The 13,642-nt window shown below is 28.6% G+C and overlaps 9 protein-coding genes across 9 annotated transcripts; 5 read left to right on the top strand and 4 right to left on the bottom strand.

The window, feature by feature from the left end:
• Positions 1-548: 548 nt before the first annotated feature.
• ELE39_002217 (ubiquitin fusion degradation (UFD1) double Psi beta barrel fold) lies at positions 549-1,517 on the top strand (the record flags this gene model as incomplete). The annotated part of the gene is made up of 1 exon (XM_067345067.1): positions 549-1,517. One exon carries the CDS (start codon positions 549-551, stop codon positions 1,515-1,517), a length of 969 nt encoding a protein of 322 aa, XP_067202988.1.
• Positions 1,518-1,528: 11 nt separating this feature from the next.
• Positions 1,529-1,936, bottom strand: ELE39_002216 (uncharacterized protein; the record flags this gene model as incomplete). Its single annotated transcript, XM_067345066.1, has 1 exon — positions 1,529-1,936. The coding sequence occupies one exon, from the start codon at positions 1,934-1,936 to the stop codon at positions 1,529-1,531; it is 408 nt and encodes a 135-aa protein (XP_067202987.1).
• A 357-nt stretch (positions 1,937-2,293) lies between these two features.
• Positions 2,294-2,632, top strand: ELE39_002215 (uncharacterized protein; the record flags this gene model as incomplete). The annotated part of the gene is made up of 1 exon (XM_067345065.1): positions 2,294-2,632. One exon carries the CDS (start codon positions 2,294-2,296, stop codon positions 2,630-2,632), a length of 339 nt encoding a protein of 112 aa, XP_067202986.1.
• A 409-nt stretch (positions 2,633-3,041) lies between these two features.
• On the bottom strand, positions 3,042-4,379 carry ELE39_002214 (26S proteasome regulatory subunit 4 A-like; the record flags this gene model as incomplete). Its single annotated transcript, XM_067345064.1, has 1 exon — positions 3,042-4,379. The coding sequence occupies one exon, from the start codon at positions 4,377-4,379 to the stop codon at positions 3,042-3,044; it is 1,338 nt and encodes a 445-aa protein (XP_067202985.1).
• A 797-nt stretch (positions 4,380-5,176) lies between these two features.
• ELE39_002213 (radical SAM domain-containing) lies at positions 5,177-6,994 on the top strand (the record flags this gene model as incomplete). The annotated part of the gene is made up of 1 exon (XM_067345063.1): positions 5,177-6,994. One exon carries the CDS (start codon positions 5,177-5,179, stop codon positions 6,992-6,994), a length of 1,818 nt encoding a protein of 605 aa, XP_067202984.1.
• Positions 6,995-7,105: 111 nt separating this feature from the next.
• Positions 7,106-7,840, bottom strand: ELE39_002212 (putative conserved with signal peptide; the record flags this gene model as incomplete). The annotated part of the gene is made up of 1 exon (XM_067345062.1): positions 7,106-7,840. One exon carries the CDS (start codon positions 7,838-7,840, stop codon positions 7,106-7,108), a length of 735 nt encoding a protein of 244 aa, XP_067202983.1.
• A 391-nt stretch (positions 7,841-8,231) lies between these two features.
• Positions 8,232-9,338, top strand: ELE39_002211 (uncharacterized protein; the record flags this gene model as incomplete). The annotated part of the gene is made up of 1 exon (XM_067345061.1): positions 8,232-9,338. The coding sequence occupies one exon, from the start codon at positions 8,232-8,234 to the stop codon at positions 9,336-9,338; it is 1,107 nt and encodes a 368-aa protein (XP_067202982.1).
• Positions 9,339-10,305: 967 nt separating this feature from the next.
• On the bottom strand, positions 10,306-11,367 carry ELE39_002210 (uncharacterized protein; the record flags this gene model as incomplete). The annotated part of the gene is made up of 1 exon (XM_067345060.1): positions 10,306-11,367. The coding sequence occupies one exon, from the start codon at positions 11,365-11,367 to the stop codon at positions 10,306-10,308; it is 1,062 nt and encodes a 353-aa protein (XP_067202981.1).
• A 473-nt stretch (positions 11,368-11,840) lies between these two features.
• On the top strand, positions 11,841-13,181 carry ELE39_002209 (WD40 repeat containing that has a transmembrane region at the C-terminus; the record flags this gene model as incomplete). Its single annotated transcript, XM_067345059.1, has 1 exon — positions 11,841-13,181. One exon carries the CDS (start codon positions 11,841-11,843, stop codon positions 13,179-13,181), a length of 1,341 nt encoding a protein of 446 aa, XP_067202980.1.
• Between the last annotated feature and the right edge of the window lie 461 nt (positions 13,182-13,642).

The raw sequence follows: 13,642 nt of genomic DNA, 5'->3' as shown, positions 1-13,642 counted from the left end.
ACCAAAAAGAAACAAAAATAACATTTTATTGAGAATATCATATAAAAATATATTTTTATTGATTTATTTACTAATTTATATATTTTTGTATTTACTATCCACATAGATATTATATTGCATGCGAATTATTACGTATTGCAAGAGATGCCGGTATAGAATGACATGTGGGGTTTTCCCGCCTTAGTGACAGATGGTATTATTTTTACGAGTTTTAAGTTTATTATGGCGAACAAAAATAATTAATGATTAATTAATTGTTGGGAAAAAAGGAAAAGAAGGATATCGAGCTGAATAAACTCTTAATTTCTAAAGAGAATTAATATAAGAACTCAATATTAGTTAGTTAAGAAGCTGTTATTAAACTTTTTTCTACTTCCTTTTCGCTAGTTAAATGATCGATTTTGCTAAGGAAAGGAGGTGACGCATTATCAAAAATATATTTGAAAACATAAATAAAGAGAAGCTGAGAAAGTACTTATTGTTGCTTGAAATATTCTTTATTATATTAAAAGAAGTTTTATGTTATAATAGGAGAAAGATAGAAAAGTATGTTTGGTTTCACTAGATTTACATCTGGAAGTTTTTTCTCAGGAGGATTTGAAAACGACAATATAAATGATGACTTTGAACAAATTAATAGAGGTGGATCTAACCTCAGGAGCTCAAGTTCGAATCTATTCATTAATGAATATTCATGTTATCCGGTAAGTTTTGCAGGAAGAGACGAGCTTGAAGGAGGAAACAAAATACTACTACCTCCATCAGCTTTGAATCAATTAGCTAGAAGAAACATTACCTGGCCAATGTTGTTTCAAATCAGCAACCCTGTTAAAAATAAATTCACACATTCTGGAGTTTTGGAATTTGTTGCTGAAGAAGGTACATGCTATATGCCGTATTGGATGATGCAGAATCTAGAATTACAAGAAGGAGATATCACCTCGATCATGAATACGTCATTAAGTAAAGGTACCTATGTTAAGTTTATGCCTTTATCAGTGGATTTCTTGGATATATCTAATCCTAAAGCAGTTTTGGAAACATCCTTAAGAAATTTTGCAACTTTAACAGTTGGTGATACTATAACTATTCAGTACAATAATAATTCATATAGAATAAATGTTCTTGAAACTAAACCAAATAATGCAATTTCAATTATAGAAACTGATATTCAAGTTGATTTTGCACCACCACCTGATTACGTTGAAAACTATAACAAAAGTGAAAGCAGAGCAATGACAGATACTAATTTGACAGCATCTATCAGTTCAGAATATTCAATGAGTAATACCGACTCAATATTTTCTGGTCACTGCGAAAGATTGGATGGAAAGCCTATAAAGCTTAATAGTAGCAGTAGCTTACACAGTAATAAAAGCGGCCAAACAAATTATTCAAATTCTGAACCATGTAAAACTGACAGAATACCTGGAGGCGTTCGAACATATAACGAGAGATATCAAGAACTAATTAAGAGTGGAAAGATTCCAGGTATTGTTGGAGTTGTTAAAAAATGATCAAAATATATTTATAAATTATCTTTGTTTGGTGATGATCTATCAAATGAACAGGATCTTTTTCTTTCTACACAAACTTTAGTATATTTTTCAGAACTACAGCTATTACTATCGTCATTAGTATTTTTATAACATTTAATTTGATTATTTGAAATGTGATTCAACATTGATGATAGTTTTTCTTCTCTTGTTCTGTCAAGCTTTCTTCTATATTCATCATTTTTAATAGTATTATCGTCGATATTACAGAATCCCTCGGATGTTTTATTTGCCATTTTTCTCAATTCCTCCCATGTTGGCCTTGTTGATCTCTGAAGTCTCTCCTTGATTGTAGACCCTTCTTGCTTGACTATCTTTCTTTTATTGTAGTAGTATGGGTTTTCTATTCCTCCTGGCTTGAACCCACGACATTTTACCATATTTCAACTCAAAAAATCAGTGTATTTGATTTTAATTAATCAATAATTATTATAAATAAAATTAATTATTTTACATCGCATTGAATGATTAAAATATTAATTAAAACCTTTTTCAACTTTTATAACTATTTAGAAGAACCCGCCAAATTCTGCATGAATTTTTTTTTCTTTAATAAGTTATACTATCAAAACATTAATAAATTTGATTTTTGATCTGATAAAAAGAGGCTAAGTAATAAGGTTTATTTAAAATATAAACAAAGGAGGGCCAGTAGGAAGAGTGCTATTATTTCATCATTAATTTACCTATTACTCCGTAATAAGAAAATAATACTGTCTGAAAATCAAAATAACAATATGAGCTCTCTTATAAGTACAGGTTTTTCACTGCTTATAAAAGAGCTATTTTCCAATAAATCAATCGATATACTTAAAGATAAGATACTTGAAAACATTGATATTAAATCAGCACAAATTCTAAATAAAAGTATTAAAAAAAAAAATGTTTCCAAGCTATTTAACAGATTTCTTTTCTTTTCTTTTTTATTCTTATCCACGGGATTAGGCTACTACTACTATTATACAAGGATTTATAAAAAACAAACAAAAAAAGATCCCAACTACAAGGCTTATAATTTATTTGGTGATGTTTTCAATAAATTTTCCAGAAAAAGGTTTACCAAACAAACAAATTAAAATACATACAATAGTATAAAGTATGATTTGGCGCCAAAACATGCATTTTCATCTATGCATACCACGCACGTACAAACAACACGAATAGAATTAAAAGGTGGCGCTTTAATTTCAAGATCAAAAAATTTATTTACTATTATTCTTTTATGCTAGTTTTATATATATAGTGCACGTTTATTTAAGTGTGAGAAAAGAAAAAAGGCAGAACGATAATACTAGAGTGGAATCATATTTCAGTAGAATTTTCAAAGATTTAGAAAAAAAACCACGAATATATTCCCTTTCAAAATAAACTAATAGATATATATTAGACTTATCCGTTCTTACATAATTTCCATCCATTATTTTTATTTGTCTCTATTAAAATAAAGAAATAACTAAGACGGGAAAATAAAGATGAAAAAGTAGCCTAAAGATATAAACCTTCAGGTATTCCACCCTTCTTTCTATATAGAGCCTTTTCTTTAGCTTTCCTGAGATCTTCTTGTGTAACTTTCATTCTTCTTTCCCTAAGAGCTAGAAGACCAGCTTCAGTACAAATTGCCTTAATATCAGCCCCACTAATATCATCTTTTGCCATGATAAATTCCTCCAAGTCAACATCATCAGACAAAGTCATTTTGCTTGTGTGAATTTGAAATATTCTTCTTTTAGTTTTGCAGTCCGGATTGGGAAGCTCAATCTTTCTATCAATTCTCCCTGGTCTTATAAGAGCCGGATCTAGACTCTCTATCTTGTTGGTTGCCATAATAACTTTAACGTCCCCTCTTGCTTCAAACCCGTCCAATTGATTAAGTAATTCAAGCATAGTTCTCTGGATATCTCTCTCACCTCCACTTTGAGAGTCGTGTCTCTTAGTACCAACTGCATCAATTTCATCAATAAAAACAATACTCGGAGCATTTTCCTCAGCAACTCTGAATAACTCACGTACGAGTTTTGGCCCATCTCCCAAATACTTTTGAATTAATTCACTTCCAACTACTCTTAAAAAGGTTGCTGAAGTTTCATTCGCAACAGCTTTAGCTAGGAGAGTCTTCCCAGTTCCAGGAGGACCATACAAAATTACTCCTTTTGGAGGCTTAATGCCAATGTCATCATATAATTCAGGGTGAGTTAAAGGAATTTCTACAGCCTCTTTTATTTCTTGTATTTGTTGTTCTAAACCACCAATATCTGCATAGCTTTCTAAAGGAGCTTTATCTACCTTCATTACAGAAACCAAAGGATCCACCTCATCATTCATTATTCCAACGACCGAGTATACTTTATTATGTAGTAATACCGAGCTTCCAGGCTCAAGTTGGTTCTTGTCTACAAACGATAAAATATTTACATAATACTCAGACCCTACCGAAGATGAAACTATTGCATGATTCTCATCTATTATCTCCTCCAAAGTTCCAATATTCATTGGAGACCCCCTTAAATCATCTACCTTATTGTGTTCTTCCTCTGCTGTCTCTGCTGATGGCTTTACACTTTCCATACTTGTAATAAATTCTTGCTCCATCATTAAATAATCCTTGATTCTCTCATACTTTAATAATCTCAGCCTGCACTTCGCATTTGGAACCACTGCTGGCAATCTAGCATATTGTGGTGGACCCTTTTGCTTTCTTTTCCTCTTCATCTCCATTGGAGGTGGTGCAGATTCTAATTTCTTCTTCTCATCTTTACCATTGTTTTTCGACTTCCTATTATTTCTCATCCCCCCCTCCCCAAGTACACCATGCGAATTTCCCATAATTTGCCCTACTTTTACCTTACTTGAGCATATATTTTACTGTGTGTGTATTATATTCAAATTTACCTTAATTTGAATTACCAGTCTCACAAAAGAAGCCTTCTGCTACTCTTCAAAAAAATTGCCTTATTAGGGTTTATACCTTAAAACTCCCTTTATTAATGTTTTTTTCAGCAATACAGTTAAAATTTAACATTTATTAATTTATAATTATTATTTTTGCTTCAAATAATTTATATATACCCCCTTGAAATTTTCCCGCCCCCTCATTCTTATACCCAATACTTTAATGGATCAAACATTTGGCGCGCCAAGACTGTTCACTTTTAAAAAAACCTTAGTACTATTATTTACTAGTGCATGAAAAATATTTAAAATATAAACAGTTAATTTACACGAATTTATAAGGAGCTTCTGCTCTTAAATATCAATAATATTTATTCACCTGTAGATACTACAACTATGAACGTTAACTATTAAGTATATTATGATATTTAAAATATCTGCACCTGGCGCCGGCGCCAGGTGCATTTTTTAATTTTTGATTTTAATAAAATTTAATAAATAATTAGAATAAGCTAAGCATTTCAAAGTTATAGGCCTGCTCATTTTTTCTACTCTAATAGGTTAATAATACTATCAAAAGCCAAGAAACAAGCATCAAGTATTGGTTTTTTTGAAACTAGAAAAAATATATTACGACTTCTTTTTTCATCCATAAAGAAAAATAAGACTTGCCAAATAGTAATATCAATAAAATCAAATTTAATTCATATGGACATTAATAATAAATAACTATGGAGAACAAAAGAAGAACAGAAATAAAGCAACAGTCAATCTTTGACTATAAGTCACTAATAAAGGCATTAGACGATGCAGGTGTCAAAAGAATTCATGCATATACAATTTGGAGAAGTGTTGTACAAAAGAACATTAAAGATATTTCAGAAATTAAAGATATACCCAAAGCCGCTTATAAAGTTATAAATGAGCAATTTTCTATTTTGAATATTCAATTAGTTAATTCACAAACATCCAAAGATGGTAATACAACAAAAATTATTTTCAGATTACCAGATTTTCATGAAATTGAAGCCGTAATTATGAGATATGGGGATGATCGAGTAAACGAAAATACAAACATGAGTAATAGAAATAATAGCAGTTATAATAATAATAATAATAAACAAGAGAAAATTACTCCAAAGTATAAAAGAATATCTATTTGTGTGTCATCCCAAATTGGCTGTAGGATGGGTTGTATGTTTTGTGCTACAGGCTTTATGGGTCTCAGAGGTTCACTTTTATCAGGAGAAATCTTACAGCAGTTATACTACATAAGAAATATTCTCAAAGAACCTGTAAGAAATGTTGTTTTTATGGGAATGGGAGAACCATTGGAAAATTATGATGAAGTTATTGATGCAATTAGATTAATGGTCGATCCCAGATTATTTTCGTTATCTTCTGGACACATTCTAGTTAGTACTGTTGGTATACCTTCCAATATTATTAATCTTGCAGATGATTTACCTGGAGTTGGACTTTGTCTAAGTTTACATGCACCAAATCAATCTCTTAGAGAAAGAATCATTCCAATTGCAAGATTATATAAAGTTTCTGATTTAATGAGATCTTTGGATATTTTTATTTTCAAGACAATAATTAACAAATGTTATAGAAACTTATTGGATGATAGAAATAAAGATCTCATTAAAGACAATATGAATTATGATGATATATTAATATCAAATAAATTATTATATGGACATAAAATGATAATTATTGAATATACAATGCTTAAAGATGTTAATGATTCTGAAGAGCATGCAATTGAACTGGCAAATTTACTTAAATATACTCCAATATCAAAAAATATATTTGAGGAATTAATAGATAATAGAGATGACAGTGTTAAAATGAATATTAATAAAAAACCATTTAACAATTATATGACCGATAACAGAATAATCAATAAAAACCTTAAAAACCAAATTGCAAGTACTATTTTTAAAGAATTATCCAAAGACTTTAAAAGAACCAATTTCGCTATAGTTAATCTTATTCCATACAATAAAACTAATACTAGCACTCGCTTTTCCACTCCATCTAAGGAAACTATTACCAAATTTGCCAAGGCACTCATTGATTTGAACATATTTGTAACAGTTCGAAGAAAAATGGGGGATGGAATTTTTGGTGCATGCGGCCAACTTGCATTAAAACAGGTAAAGAATTATAATATTGAAGACGTAAATCAACAATTGGGAGGAGTCTCTGACGATGAAAATAACTCTGATGAGGACTTTATTGATGATGAATTATTTATGAATTCATCTGAAGTTGAAGATTCTGAGTTTGAAGCAATTGAAAAACCCGTTAACAATAGTGATAATTCAGCTAGGACTGTAAATATGAGGACAAATTCATTATTCACCATTCAAACAAAGTTTAATAATAACTTCAAAATTTCAAATATATTTTCAGTTATCTTTTCATCGTATTATAATATATGCAAAAGCTTTATATTGAACAATAAAACGTCAATTTTACTTTTTATTGGATCAGGTTTTTATATTCATTACTTTCTTAGAAAAAATAAAAGGCCGTTTTAATGTATATAATTCCAACTAAAATTAATTATTATAATTATATATTGTATTAAGTTTTCCTGCAATCACAACTTTATAGACTTTTTTATTTTGTTTAATTAATAAACGGTAACACTATTTCTGTGAAGTAGCAACACTTTCAATTGCTTCAACTAATTCATATAGTGAACTTCCGTCATCATCCAGAGTTAATATAGAGATATTTGGAACCTTGTTTAAAAGTTTTTGTGCATTATCTTGATTCGTATCTATATGCATATTAGCTTGTAGTTGTCTTGCCATACTTGGTATAGATTCAGGCTTTTCACAAAATACAAGCCTGTGTTTTTTTAATCCAGCTTTAAATATTCCAAATTCTTGCATATAACCTAATATAATCTGTTCATCTTGATCAGTATCAACTTGAATAAATAGAAAGAGATCAGTAAAACTAGAAAGCTTTATCAATGATTGCTTTACCTTTAACTTCTTAAGATTTTCAGCCTCTTTACTGTAACAAAATCCGATTGAAACTCGGAATATTGAACCATCAATATAATTTGTTGAAGTCAAATTTTCGTTTTGTAGATTTGGTTCAATTTCCCCCCAAATAAGTGCACCCGAGTTGGTATTAACCATTCGATCATGACTATTAGTATTATTATTAATATTACTAACATTAGTATTATTGTTAAAATCTTTTATACCGATAATATTTAATATATAGTTAAATAATTTTTTAATCAAATATTTATAAATTAAGTGAAAAAATATTACAATTATGCCCAAAAATATCGTCCATACTATTAATAATTGTAAATTCTGGCTGGTGCTAGGTCTTTTAATATTCAATTTTTCTTTTCTAGACATTTTAAATGTGCTATTATACTCACTAATTACTTGCCTAATTAATAAAAGATCCAGGAATTATTTTGTTATTCAATTAATCAATGAGTGCAATAAGATCTCACTTCACTTGAATAATTTTTAACTAAGTAATTTTTGTAATATATTAAACCAGAAATTTTGAATTGTCAATTATGGAATATTATTTTTCCTGCAATAAAATTTCCAATTTAATAATAAAACTTTGGCGCGCACAAACTGAAATATAACTAAAAAGCTATCCCAGTTTAATTTAAGTACTTTACAAATGGATTAAGTTTATAATTGTAGAACTGAAATAAGTAAAGATTTAGGGAAGACTTTAAACAGCTATATTCTCCCCACACACACAAATACATATTAACCAACAAGAAATATGAGTGGCTATATTCTTTTTTTAGGTTCTGGTACCGAGCAAGGTACGCCAAATCTTGAGCATGTATTTAAAAATATAGATAATGCTAATAAAGGAAATGATCCATTTTGTGAAATATGTCAAGAATCAATTAAGATGAAGAGTAAAAACGTACGGAACCCATTTTCTATTGTAATTAAAAACCCTGTAAATAATTTGCTCAGTTCTGAAAATAAACATCATGATACATTTCTTTTTGAAATTGGCTCCACATTTAGAATATCAATGCTTGAATATGCAATACCTGCAAATATTAATAGAGTAGACGCCATTTTTTGTATGAGTTCAAATGAATTATCTTTTAATGGAATAGATGAAACGAGAGAAGTTCAAAAATATGAAAGACCAGTAAGTAACGATGGAATAGTATTTTATGAGCCAAAAATTAGAGTACCAATATACTTCACATCTTCTGCAATACATAAATTTAATGACTGGTATAATTACATAATTGAGTACTCTTTAAAAGACGATTTAAAATCAAAAACAAAAGTTGGTTGTGTTCAAATTAACATACTTGATCCGAGAAATTCTCCAAATGTTATTCTAATTGATTCAATATCCAAATTTAATGACTATATTAGCTTGAATAAAGACATTGAGATAATTAGCTCAGTTGATAACGATTTAACTTTGAATCCAATTATTATTCAATATTCCAATGAAATAAAGATTACATCGTTGTTTTTTATTGATTCAGATAATAAACTGTGTTCTGGATATTGTATTGAATATTCACGTGGTAAAAAGCTTATTTGCATTATTCCAACATATTCTATTATTCCAAAGGAAACTTTATCATTTTTAAAAACGACTCCGGCTATTACTACACTAATTTTTCCAATTGTTCCAAACAATTCAATTCCAATCAATTCAGAATCAATCAAAGATTCAATAGACTTCTGTGCAAAAATGATAAATGCTGAGAATATATTTTTTTATAATATTGATTGTAACTATTCACATGACTTTATCCAGGAAATTGTTGATGAAAAAAGCATTAAATTCCACAATCTAAAATTTACAGTCTCTTTTGACTCTCAACTAATTCCAATTATTCACTCATAATTTTTTAATTACATTTAACTTGTGTTTTAATTCATTGTATATACTTTTATATTCTTTTTTCATCTCTTTTTTTTCAATTTTATCCCAAAAAAATTCTAGATACACAAATCTTTAGCTGATTCTCTACCTCAAAATAGTTTATTCTTCTTCAACTAAATACTTTGAAAATTTGCATTTTTTTGCATGCAAAGTCTTTTCCACATAAATAGCATGCATGTGCGCATGCATAAAATGCAAATATTTAACTTAATTGTACACGTCATTATTATTACAAGTATTTTAATGTGGACTATTGATACCGGTATAGAAACTCAAGCAAAAAAAAATGTTAGTAATTCAGAAGAGAGAATAGTTGTTATTGACTATAGAATTGATTTAATAATTAACTATTTATAATTTATTTAATTTATCAATCGATTTTATTTTTTTTTATATTAAAAAACCATGAAGATTTTCAATATAATATTTATAATTATGGTTGCATTTTTTGGAGCTACAAATGCACGGCCAATTACCACAATGTTTCTAGCAGCGTTTGATCCGATGGCATTGGCAAAAGAAGCACACGATAAATTAAACGAAGATATTTCTGAGGTAAAGTTGAATTTAAAAACTTTTTTTAAAAATTAAATTAATAAATTAATTAATATTTAATTATTTGTTTTAGAACACTGACCAAATGATGGAAAATATCTCAGCACACAGTGAAGCTGCTCAAGTCGTTCAAAGTAAAGGAGCAAAGATCGAGTTTGTTTCACCACAGAGTGCAGAAGATTCTGAAATACAAAAGCTCGCAACTGAATTCTTATTGATTGTCAAAGCACTTAAGGAAGTATCAAAGGAAGAAACAAAGGAAATTCTCCAAATCATGCCATCAAAGTAATAAAATCAGTATTCATTTGAACTTGTAGAATTTTTCAATATTTAATTATAAAAATAATCAAAGTAATTATAAAATATTAATTTATTATATAGGTAAGAATAAACCATCATGTGCTAATCTAATGGAAATTGTGTTAATACATTTACCATCATTCTTTAGATTGATTAATTCATTACTTAAAATTTTATTTGTCTCATCATGTTCAACAGAGCATGACATACCAACAAAATAAACATATTCTGGCGAGAATTCTTGCACAAATTGCAAAGATTGAGAGATATTTGCATGTGCATTACTTATTTTATTATATGAAATGGAATCCAAAATGAGTGTAGATTTTTTCTCATTCTTAATAGAATTTAAGAATTCAAGGGAACTATTTAGCATTGGAAATGTATAGTCGGATATATAAATGACGTTTCGGTCTTCAAAATGAAAACAGTATCCCATACATATACAGCTACCATGATTCATTGGAAATGCTGTTACTTTAATATTATTTATAAAAAATTCAATTTTCATAAATTCTTTATTATTATTCAATTTTGATTCTTTATTAAAATTTTCCAAAATGTTGGAAAGATCATCAGAATTTAAACATTTTTCTGCTTTACCATTGTAAATATCAAAAACGTTTAATTCATATCTGCGTTTCAAATCTTTTGAATTGATCAAATTATCCTCAAATGCATAGTTATTAATAATTTTATTGTGTCTTTTATTAACAAAATTCAAAGTTTCTGAATTCAAATAAATTGGAATTAAAGATTCTTTTTGTTGAAAGTGTAATATTGAACTAAATCCAGCAACTGCATCATTGTGAAAGTGAGTCAGAATAACTGAATCTATTTTTGAAATGTTATAACTTGGAAATACTGAAATAGCTGCTTCTCTGAACGACTTTCCTAAATCTATTAATATATTATAGCAATCATCATCCCCATTATCTGTATTTTGCTTATTCGGAATTCTAACTAAAATTGAAACATTATTTCTAGTATTCTTTGCCATATCAAATGGACTTTCTTTCTTTCCAACATAGCTACATAAACATTTATAATTTTCTGAATTTAATGCATGATGTAATAAAGGTACTGAACTTGAAACACCTGTCCCGACAAATAATATCCCACATGGTAGCTTCATTTATATTTGTTCAAAAATATATACATGAACCTGTAACTTTGTTAAAAGCATATACAAGCATCAAAATCAAATTATAACTTGTATTAACAACGAGACTATTGTCATTAATTTAAAAATAAATTTATCTATAAATATTAATTATAAAATTTAAATAACTCAATTCTATAAAATATAACTATTTGCATGAGCCCGCTAAAACCTAATAATGAAAGGATCCAAAGTGGTGTGAGGAAAATTGACGGAAAAAAAAGGAAATTAAATTAAACATTAACAATACTATATATTTACAAACTTTTATAAATAATAAATAAATATATACACGCTTATTTACGTAATTACTAATATCTGTTATTTAATAAAAGGAAAGATTGGGCTGAGTGGAAAATTATTAACAAATAAAACTAGCTAATTTTTCCTATGTATTAGTAATTAAAGTTTGAAATTAAGTAGAATATATAAACTAACCCATAATAATGCCATTATATTATGCGGATTATCCCATTTTTGGATTATGTTGTACAAGAGATTCCATTATTTTAAGTGGAGGAGGTGGAGGAAAAGATTATGGGATAGAAGACCAGATAGAATTATATGAACTAGGTAATTGTGAGACAGAATGTCAAAAATTAAATGCAAATGACAAAATTTCTACTGAAAGTTCTTTAATGTTGAAATTTATTTACAATACAACTAAACAGAATGGAGTATTAGATAGTATGTGTTTTAATAACAAGTTAAATTTAGTAGCAGGTGGGATAAAAGAATGCTGTATACTGTTTTATATAGAAGAAGGAAAGAAAGGAAAGTCAATTAGAATGTATCTTCAATTTCAAACAGTTTGGGATGAAAGTAAGAAAGGTAAACAAAATGTCTGTAGATTTTCAAAAGATGGAAAACTCTTAATTACTGGTGGTACTGATAATATTGTCCGTGTTTGGGAATTGAATACTGAGACAGAAAATAAACAAGAAATCTTTCCATTAGCAATGAAAGAGTTCCATGGTCACGAAAATGAAATCTTGGATTTGGACATATCTTCAGATAATAAATTCATAATTTCATCTAGTAGAAACGGTACAATTATCGTACATAACTATAGTTCTGGAGAGATTTTTAAAAAATTCACAGTACCAATGAAGAATGGGAATTATATAGTGAGGCAATGCCGTTTTATTGAGAATGGAAGGTTAAATAGCCCTAGAAAACAGAAAAATAATGATAGACAACAGTATATTGTTTCAATGTTATTGCATGAAGTTAGAGGTTCATCTTTTATAACAGTTTGGAATATGAAAATATCTAAAGAAAATGCAAATGAGAATCCAAACAACCGTATAGTATTTGCTCAGATTGCTTCTAATTTGATTTGTGATAAACCATCTTCTGTACTAGTTATTTCTGATGATAATAACCTTTTAGCTGTAGGTACTAACACAGGACTAATTAAAATATTCAAAAATAATTTGACCGAGCTAACTCCAGTTAAAGAAGGAATTTTCCACGAGCTCCCAGTTACTGGTCTACAATTTTTCAATTCTAATGAATACATTATCTCAGCTGGAGCTGACTATTCCATCTCTGTACTAAATGTCAACTCTAGAAAAAATTCCCTAAGGTCTAATAAAAAACAAGTGACTAAAGCTAGAAATAATAAAAGCCGTGGGCCATTTGGTTTTGGTATGAAAATTATTAAATACACTTTTTTCACTATATTCACCATCGTTTTTATCGCTACTTTTATTAATTACTCGGTTGATATCGGAGTTAATTTACAATCGTCCATTAGAGATGGGAATCAGTCCGCAGAGCTTTAATCAATCGTAGCTTAGAATCGTAAAATTACTGGAATTTTAAATTTATCACGGGGTTCCCCAATTCTTTTTCTAAAGTCATATTCTCACCTTTAAATTTATTTTAACTTATACCTTGCTTTAAATATTATAACTTCTTCAGGTTCCCGCCATACGTGGAATTATTATTTACCCACATTGTAGGTTTTGCATGCATTTGCATGCGCATGTGAGGTTAAAATGCTGAAAAAAAAAGAAATAATACTAAAATAGCAGTAAATGTAGGAAAGAGTAATAATAATAGTATGTTTACATGGCACGAGGTATGCAGAAATGTTTAAAAAAATGTTAACATAGAAGTAAATCGTGGATAAAAGTGCAGTTCGTCATTAAATGACTAAATATTAATTTATATTTAACAGAATATAAATATATATTTGAAAGAAATTTACGAAAAAAAAACGAAACAGCATAAAAAGGCGATA

The sequence above is a fragment of the Cryptosporidium sp. chipmunk genotype I genome (genome assembly GCF_004936735.1).
Source record: "Cryptosporidium sp. chipmunk genotype I strain 37763 chromosome Unknown contig_23, whole genome shotgun sequence".
NCBI lineage: Eukaryota > Apicomplexa > Conoidasida > Eucoccidiorida > Cryptosporidiidae > Cryptosporidium > Cryptosporidium sp. chipmunk genotype I.
This window is presented reverse-complemented; position numbering and strand designations above follow the sequence as displayed.